This window comes from Silene latifolia, chromosome Y, assembly GCF_048544455.1.
Source record: "Silene latifolia isolate original U9 population chromosome Y, ASM4854445v1, whole genome shotgun sequence".
In the NCBI taxonomy this organism is placed as follows: domain Eukaryota; kingdom Viridiplantae; phylum Streptophyta; class Magnoliopsida; order Caryophyllales; family Caryophyllaceae; genus Silene; species Silene latifolia.
Window position 1 is genome coordinate 157570924 of NC_133538.1, and position 9774 is coordinate 157580697.

The 9774-nt window shown below is 32.9% G+C and overlaps 1 protein-coding gene across 1 annotated transcript; it reads left to right on the top strand.

Moving 5' to 3' along the window:
• The first annotated feature begins 503 nt into the window (after nt 1-503).
• On the top strand, nt 504-2522 carry LOC141629250 (uncharacterized). The gene has a single exon (XM_074442278.1). The coding sequence runs from the start codon at nt 504-506 to the stop codon at nt 2520-2522; it is 2019 nt and encodes a 672-aa protein (XP_074298379.1).
• Nucleotides 2523-9774: the final 7252 nt, after the last annotated feature.

Consider the following 9774-nt stretch of genomic DNA (forward strand, 5'->3'; position numbering starts at 1 on the left):
ACGCCACATTCAACGCTAAATCAAACTCATCAATCCTCCTTCCCCAAATTAAATTATTGCCTTTCCCAAATTAATTCCTTCCCCAAGTTAAATTATAACGTTTCTTTTCTTTTTTTCCTAATCTTTAAATATGATTATCTCAAATCAATTCATCCCAAATCATTCAAAGTTTTCAATTAAAGGTATTAGTATCAAAACTTTGTCACTTTGTCACTTTCAATCGGTGCAAAATCTCGGTTTAGAGTTGAGTTTCAAGGAAATCGAAATAGGTAATATTTCGTCTTAACATTATATTCTTTATGAATTCTACTGATTTTAATTATAATTTTAATGAATTCAAAATTTCAAATATTCAATGATAATGTATTTGCAGGGAGCAGTCGGAGAATAGTAGATCGGAGTATAGTCGTGAGTACGCCGACGGCCGACTATAGTTTTGGAATACGGCATCAAAGCAGCAATAAGGTTGTTTCGTTTCTTTACTTATCTCTATTTTTAATTTCATGTTACCTAGAATAAGAAAGTTTGATTCTGGATCCGAAAAACGGAAGAAAAAGAAGCGAATAGAAGAGTTAGTTCAGTCTCAAAAAGGTGCACTCGATAAATTTTTCACGAAAGGGTCTACTTCTAATAGTGAAAATATTACTGATAATGAAGGTGTTGTTGCGACTGAAACTGCTGTAATGTGTGATAATCCCGTTTTTATTGATTTTGACATGCCTATAAAGAATAACGATGATAAAATTGACGATGAGGATAATAATAATGATGATAATTTAGATATGAATGAAAATGATAGTGTTGAGAATAATGAGGGTTTTGACGTAGGAGGAGAAAAAATTGATGTCGAAAATGGTAGTCATATGAATAATACTTTTGATATGTTTGACCCAAGAAATTGGGATTCGCTTAATTCCGATATGATTAAAATTTTAGCCAAAAGCGGTCCTAAGAGAGATTTAACTATTGAAAAAGGTCGGAAAGGCCAATCGGGGAGAAGATTTAAATCAACATGTTATACAAGAGTTTTACCAAATGGAGAAAGGTGCGATAGAGATTGGCTTTTCTATTCAAAAGAGCTTGATAAAGTATTTTGTTTTTGTTGTAAAATATTTAGAAAAGCCAATCCTAAAAGTCAATTAGCTAATGATGGTCTTTCAGATTGGTCTCATATTTGTGTTAGACTTAAACAACATGAAATGGGGATTGAACACATCGTTAATATGACTGCTTGGTATGATTTGCGTGAACGAATTGAAAAGAGTCAAACAATTGATAAAAAGACGAATAGTGCATTAAATAAAGAGAAAGAACATTGGAAAAAAGTGTTAGAAAGAATAATATTTGTCGTGGTGTATTTAGCAACGCATAACTTGGCTTTTCGTGGTAGTAATGGGAAGTTATATCAAAAGAGCAATGGAAATTTTTTAGGATTAATTGAAATGTTAGCGAGGTTTGACCCTATAATTCAGGAGCATGTGCATCGTATAACCAATGACACTATTCATAGTCATTATCTTGGTCATAACATTCAAAATGAGTTAATTCTTCTTGTTGCATCCGCTATTAAATCTGAAATTATTAAAAGTGTGAAAGAAGCAAAATATTTTTCAGTGATACTAGATTGCACTCCCGATGTTAGTCACCAAGATCAAATGTCATTGATTTTGAGATATGTTGATGTGTCTTCAAGTTGTGTCTGTATTAAGGAATCATTTTTAGGATTTTTGAGTGTAAATGATACAACCGGACAAGGACTTTTTGATGTTTTATTAAATGAATTAAAATCTCTTGATCTTGATGTGAATGATGTAAGAGGACAAAGTTATGATAATGGATCAAATATGAAAGGCAAAAATCAGGGGGTACAAAAAAGACTTTTAGATGTGAATCCTCGAGCATTCTTTACTCCTTGTGCTTCTCATAGTCTTAATTTAACATTGTGTGATATGGCAAATAGTTGTGGTAAAGCTAAAGACTTTTTTGGAGTAATACAACGAATATATACTATTTTTGCAAATTCTAATAAAATATGGGAGATATTGAAAAATAATGCAACAAAATATACAATAAAGCAATTTTCATCTACTCGTTGGGAAAGTCGTGTCGATAGTGTTAAAGCAATCAGGTTTCAAATCGCAGAGGTATGTGATGCTTTGCTTCAAGTAGGAGAAACTGATAATGATAGTAAAATTAGAAGTGAAGCTAAATCCTTGGCCATGAATGAACTTGGTGACTTTGAGTTTTTAGTAGCACTTGTTATTTGGTATGAAATATTGTATAGAATTAATTTTGTTAGTAAACAGTTGCAATCAAAGAATATGATTCTTGATGTGGAAATTGATGATATTAAGAAGTTAGTTTTATTTTTTGAAGATTATAGGGAATCTGGATTTAATGACGCCGTTAATATTGCTAGGGAAATTGCACTTGAATTAAACGTTGATCCCGTATTTCCAAAGAAACGTGTTATTAGAAGGAAAAAACAATTTGACGAGAATCAAAATGACACATCCAAGTAGTTTCTCAAACTAGTGAAGAATCTTTTAGAGTGAACTATTTCTTATTTGTTGTTGATCAAGCTATTGGTTCTCTTAGAAAAAGATTTGAGCAATATGAAGAATTTCAAAATGTTTTTGGCTTTTTGTTCTCTTCTAGTAAGTTGCACACATTAGACAATCTTTGAATTAAAGTCTTGTTGTGACGATCTTCAAGTAGCACTTACAAGTGGTGAACAATGTGATATTGATGGGAATGAATTGTACATGGAGTTAAAGTTGCTTAAAGATATATTGCCTAGTGAAGAAGAGATGGAAGCTATTGATATTTTGAAATTTTTGAAACGTAAATCGTATTTTCCTAATGCATTTATTGCGTATCGAATATTGTTGACTATTCCCGTAATTGCATGCATCATCTCAGAAAGAAGTTTTTCCAAGTTAAAGTTGTTGAAATCTTACATGAGGTCTACAATGTTGCAAGAGAGGCTTACCGGATTAGCAATAATTGCCATAGAAGACGATTTATTGGAGAAAGTCGATTATAATTGTTTGATAGAGGAATTCACTTCAAGAAAAACTACGCGAAAGAATCGTTTTTCAAATAATTTGTAGTTTGCATTAATATTTTATATAAGCGTTTTTTTATTTTGTAATTTTTGGGCCTCATTTTTTTTTTTGCACCGGGTCTCCATTTTTCTTGAGACGGCCCTGAGTTTATTCATATTCTTAGGGCAAGTAAAACCATAGTCATATATATTAGGTTGTTACGATCCTTAAAGCTCAGAATATCCCACGGTCTCGACGTGATCACGTGGGACTTTAATCTTTTTTTATTTCTCTTAGTTTTGTTAAAATTATTGACAGCCTCGAAACATGGACTCTAATTTTAAAAATTCCTTTGGCTTTGTTAAACCCATTCATCAAGAAATTTGAAACCCCAATACAAAAATAGATAGTGAATCATAATGCTTCAATCAAATGTTTTTTTTTTTTTTTTTTTTTTTTTTTTTAAACCGCAAACTTTTATTAATCAATCAAAAATTTACAAGAAATTGGTGGGTAGCCGAGATACAATCTGGGCTACTATTATTATTATTATTATTATTATTATTATTATTATTATTATTATTATTATTATTGTTATTATTGTTATTATTATTCATGCATAAATATTACATAGGATATATGATAGTGTATGGTGGGAGGGAATTGTCGCGTAGTGATTCGCTGGTTAGGGATTATGATATTGCGAATGAAGATGTTTTCCATATTATGGTTAAGCTTACGGATTTACTGGCGATTAAGGTTATGACTGTGTGGGAAGAAGCTAAGTGGGTCGGTTTCTGGATGTTGCGTCTGTTCTGAAAGAGATAGAGAAGAAGGTAAAGGGGTTATGAGGAGGATCATGAACTTATTTATGACGGGGAGGAGCTTGATGACCAAGTATTGTTTAATGATTTATTATTAATGATTATGTTTCATGCATAAATATTACATACGGAGTACAATTTATAGGCATAGTATGAATGAAGTAAAATTGCATATAAAACAACTTCATTAATACCCTGATACAAAGATAAATATTGAATCATACTATTTGATTATATTTCATGCATAGCTATTACATAGGGAGTACGATTTACAGGTAATTTTAGGTTCGGTTCCGCGGTCATTAGAGCCATTTTATCACAAACAAATACTGTGTAATACAACTCACATTAACATGCTTAAGAAACATTATATAAAAAAATATGATAGGGAGTAATGTACTCTCATAGTCTCATACATACGAACATTCTTTTTTATCCTTGGAATAATTGTTGAACTTGTATAGTTGTAAGTATGGTGTCGCCCCTCGTTGTCTAGGCTAACTGAAAAAAAAAAAAAAAAAAAGTTCAAAACATAGTCAAAACTTTGACTCTATCTAAGATACTACTAGCTCAATTTATGAATCACTTTTTTTCTTTGAAGTCTGACCCTCCAATATTTTATTAGTAATAACTTTTTTTACATTTTGAATCTCAGGTGTGCTGTTGATTGCTCGCAAAATTTAGGGTTACGATTTGTAGTTTCCGATTCATCTGTTTTTGGATATCAGGTACCACAAATAAAATAATTCTCTCCTCTTCTCTTCTCTTCTCTTCTCTTCTTTTGTTTAGTTTCCTATTGGAGTTTTTATTGTTTGTGATCAACTTCGGTAATTCTCGTTTTACGTCTATTTTCTCTAGTTAATTAAGCCATGTTCACTTCTTTATCTACTTAAACATACAATGAGTATTAAAATACTTAAAACGTTATTATTTTTACAGTTTTATAATTTATCGTTATTTATCTTGTACTCTTGGGACATTAGCAAATGTTTTTTTTTCTACGAGTATTAAAATACTATACATGTTTAATCAATATGGGCGTGTATGGTTTTTTTTGTTGTGCAGACATGGATACAAGTTGGATTACATTGCCAAATGACCATTTGAACTACATAGATGGTTGTTTGAAATTTATTGCGATAGCTAAAGAAAGTCTTATAGAAGGAAAAACAAAGTGTCCTTGTAAAAATTGCAAATTACGTTATTGGTTGCCGCTTAGTGAAGTAGAGGGGCATATTTTGTTCAAAGGCTTTTATCAAAAGTATACAAATTGGATTTGGCATGGTAAAGGGGATGTTCTTGATCATATAACTAGTGTTGATGTTGGTAGCACTAGTAAAGGATCATTTGTAGGTCGTGATGATATGAGTGGTCTATTCGATACAGCTAATTTGGTTAACGTTTCACACTTTTCTAAAGGGGTTAATGATGAACTTCCTCACTCACACATGAAAAATAGCGATATTGATTATCTATCTATGGGATGTAGTTATAATGATGATTCAGATCATGAGTATGGCTCTGATAAGTTATATGGTGATGAATCTCATAATGAATCTAATAAACCATCAAAGGGAAACAACATTGAGGAAGAGGCAAAGTATAAAAGATTGTTTGAGGCCGCAAATGTAGAACTTTATGAAGGATGTCAAACTTTCTCGAAATTGTCCTTTATTTTACACTTGTTTCATATTAAGTGTATGTTTCATTGGTCTAATGATTCATTCAATAAATTAATTGAACTTCTACTCGAAGCATTTCCCCAAATCAGAGAATTTTCGTCATCTTATTACGAGGGGAAAAAGTTAATTAATAACTTTGGCCTTGGATATGAAAAAATTCATGCATGTCTAAGTAACTGCATGCTGTATTGGGGGGAATTTTCCGAAAAGGAGGAGTGTCATGTTTGCCACACATCAAAGATGGAAAACAAGCAATGGTGAAGGTAAAGCAAAGAAAGGTGAAGGAGCTAAGGTGATGAGATATTTTCCCCTCATTCCTAGGCTTCAAAGAATATACAACTCACCAAAAACAGCACAAGACATGAGATGGCATCATAAAGATCGTGTAAAAGATGGAAAACTAAGACACCCGGCAGATGCTTTAGCTTGGGAACAATTTGATTCTCGTTATCCTGAATTTGCATCTGATCCTCGCAGTGTTAGGTTAGCGCTAGCTACTGATGGGTTTAATCCATATCGTTTGATGAATACTACATACAGCACATGGCCTGTTATTCTAATACCCTACAACTTGCCACCTTGGTTGTGCATAAAACCATCGTCATTTATATTGTCATGCATAATTCTTGGAAAATCCAGTCCTGGTATTGATATCGATGTGTTTTTGCAACCCCTACTTTATGAACTAGAATTGCTATGGAATGGTGTTGATGCTTATGAGGGGAAAAAATTTAAATTACGAGCATCTTTACATAGCACTATTAATGATTTTCCTGCTTATGCCATGTTATCGGGATGGAGTACAATATGCTATGATGCTTGTCCTTGTTGCACTCATTCAACAAATTCTGGTAGATTTGGGGGTAAGATTTGTTATGTTGGACATAGGCAATGGTTAGATGAGGACCATACTTATCGTTCTCAAGGAAGTTTGTTTGATGGGACTATAGAGTATTGTAGTGCTGCAATTTGTGCTATTGGGTCTGATGTTTTGAGACAACAAGAAGGGATTGATTATATTTATGGCAAGTCTAAAAAACGTCGAAGGAAGAAAAATAGAGCTAGAAAAGTAGGCGAGTCAACTAATGTCCTCATTAACAGTGACGATGACAATAATGATAATTTATAGAACAAAAAGAGTGTGTTTTTCAAGTTGCCTTACTGGGAGGTCTAATTCGAAAACGAATGTTGAATTGTTAATTGTTGTTGTTTTTGATTAATTTTGCTCGTACTTTATTTAGACTAAGTTTGCTATTATTGTTGGGATAAAGGGATTTTGAATGTCATCATGTTGTTGGATAAAGGGATCTTGGATTTTCACTCTTGTTTTTCCAGACTGCTCCCAATATAGTTGGCTAAGATTGCAGCTACGGTAGTGTCAAGTGTGGAGTTTTAATTTTTGATTTTTTGTTTTTGATTTTTGATGTTTGGTGATGAGGAGATAAAGGGATGAAGATTAAAGAGGATGAAGTTCAGTAATTAGAGTTATAATCAAGGGAAAACCAGTTGTTCAGCTTTCCTTTCCATGAGTTTAGTGTGAGTTAAATGATGCGATAGTTGGGATTATTCTCAATTAAATCTTAGTTGGGATTAATATGAGAAGAGGGACCTTAGTTTGGATTATTCTCGTGAAATAACCCTAATTAAATAGGCTGCAATTAATTTCACACACCTGATTTTGGGTGCTGCTTAGTAAATGTGGACGGGATTTTCTTAATTAATGAGGAATGTGTTGTATCATCATCTTTTTCTGTTTCTTGTACATGTTTTGCTCATATTTTGCCTCATTCTTCTCCTTTTCTTATGGAGTACAATACTACTTTGAATAAGTTTGAGCTGTTCATATAATAAAATTTTTGAGATTGAAATTATCTTAATATACTTATTAAGATCTATATTTTATTTTATTTTTTGTAGATTGATGTAGATGCAAGTATTGATATGGAAACTGTCCTGCACCCATCTAATTCCAAATCTCGTATACAACTTGAGAATGAAGCCTTTAACAAAGTAATGTACGGTAAGGATACCCCTGCACGTCCAATTGGTTATGGATATGGTGTAAAGCAAAGTGATGTGTTTGGAGTACATAGTATCTTAAGAAAAGAGGGATTTGGTTGTGGAGCCAGTAGTAGTCTAGCCTTAGAAAATATGAAGAAGGCTGTGGATGATGTGACCAAGGAAAATAAAGAGCTAAAAACCAAGTGCGATGAGAGTAATGGACTGTTGAAAAAAATGGCGACACAGTTTGCTCAAATACTGGAACTCTTTAGTATTGGAAAAGCTACGACTGAAGTTATAGACATGGCAAAATCAGTCTTGAACATGAACATGGGCAGTACACAGGTATGCGTAATTTTTTTCTCTCTTACCTTTCGACGGGTAATTCTATTCAGCACAAATTTGAAACATTTTTGTGAAGTGTATATGTACTAATCAAATATATTCATATAAATTATATTTTCTTTGCCCGTTATAAGTTTCAAATTCATCAGATGGTGATGATGCGCCTTCAAATGTTGATTGAAGATTCGCCTTCATATGTTGATTGAAGTCTCTGTGACATTGCGCCTACATGATTGAAGCCCCTACCACATTCAAACTACTGGATCAGTGTCCTTGTCTAGCTAGTTACGTAGCATTTTTTTACGATTTTTTGGACTTTTACTATCTTCCGGATTCCTTTTGGTATTTTTGATTCTGTCGTACTAAAAATTACGTACTAGTTTATATTAGTTAAATTGTCAATGCTAGCTAGCTATAGTATTTGTGATGGAGACGGTATATGTATCAAACGTATGATTATTTATAAAAGTACGTGGGTACGTTATTAATTATATACGGAGTACATTGCATTATGTTTTATTTTTTATGATTTAGTAATGATAGCTAGTAGTACTATATTATTTATAGGTATATTTAATTAATCTCTGCGTACGATTTTATTAGAAATAAAAAAGTCGAAATTATTAGACCGTGACAAGAAGTGTATATAAATAGTTGACGCCTAATTCCGTCTCATCGACTGACACATAAAACCATCAATAGTCGCTGAAGACGCTTAAAAGCGTCAAATTTGTCGACAATTACAAAAGTCAATAGTCCATGAAGACATTTCAAAGCGTCAAATTTGTTGACAAAAAACGTCAATAGCCACCAAAGACGCTTAAAAGTGTCATTTTTTTGACAATTAAAAGCGTCAATAGTCCATGAAGACATTTAAAAGCGTCACATTTATTGACAATAAAAAGCGTCAATAGCCACAAAGACGCTTAAAAGCGTCAGTTTTGTTGACAGTTAAAAGCGTCAATAGTCCATGAAGACGCTAAAAAACGTCCTAATTATTGACTAAAAGAAGCGTAAAAAAATAGCGACGGCCCGAAATTTGACGCTTTTATAAAGCGTCGATAAAAATAAACCGACGCTTTAAAGCGTCGAAAAACTCCTGAAAAAGCGTCACCAATGCAAGGTATGTGTAGTAGTGTCTATAAAAACTCAAAAGAAAAATTATGTCGTAAGTTAAACGAAAAAAAATTCAAAACATAAATAAGACTTACTTTCTTATTTATATTTGAGGAAAGATGGTTCATCCCTTAATCTTTTAGGGTGGTGCTCATTCATGTACATAATTTATTTAATCGTGGACATGAATACCTAATTTACCCCTCACATTTTATCTCCCCTTTCTTTCAAGCTTCCACCCAATTCAATTTCTTTTCTTCCAATATACCATGTTCAACTCCCTCCCACCACATGCCACCTACCACCCTTGCTGTCAACTCCGTCGTTCTGCACCCACCCTACCTCTACCCAATTCAAAAGTGAGTGTCAGACTCTATTAGATTAATTAATTTTTCTAGTGCAATTTATTTGATTAATTTATACCACTATATAATTTACACGTTTGGCATGGAGTTCTTGATTGCTTATTGTTATTGATCATTCATCTTAAGAACAACAATTTGTCCGATGCAATTGCGCCTTATATTTGGGAAGTGGTCAACCGTGTATCCATTGTTAGGGATAAAATTACACTTTTTATTACTTGTGACATGGCAAGTATCTATTGGTGGAAAGCATTTAAAGAGGATCGACGACGTGGCGGGTTAAGGGCCATAGGATCAAAGTGATAAACAAACACATGTGGGATATTTTCTTATCAAAGCCCACGTGAAGAAGTCAAGTAACCACTCCCTATTCTTATGGAGTTGACCATGAATC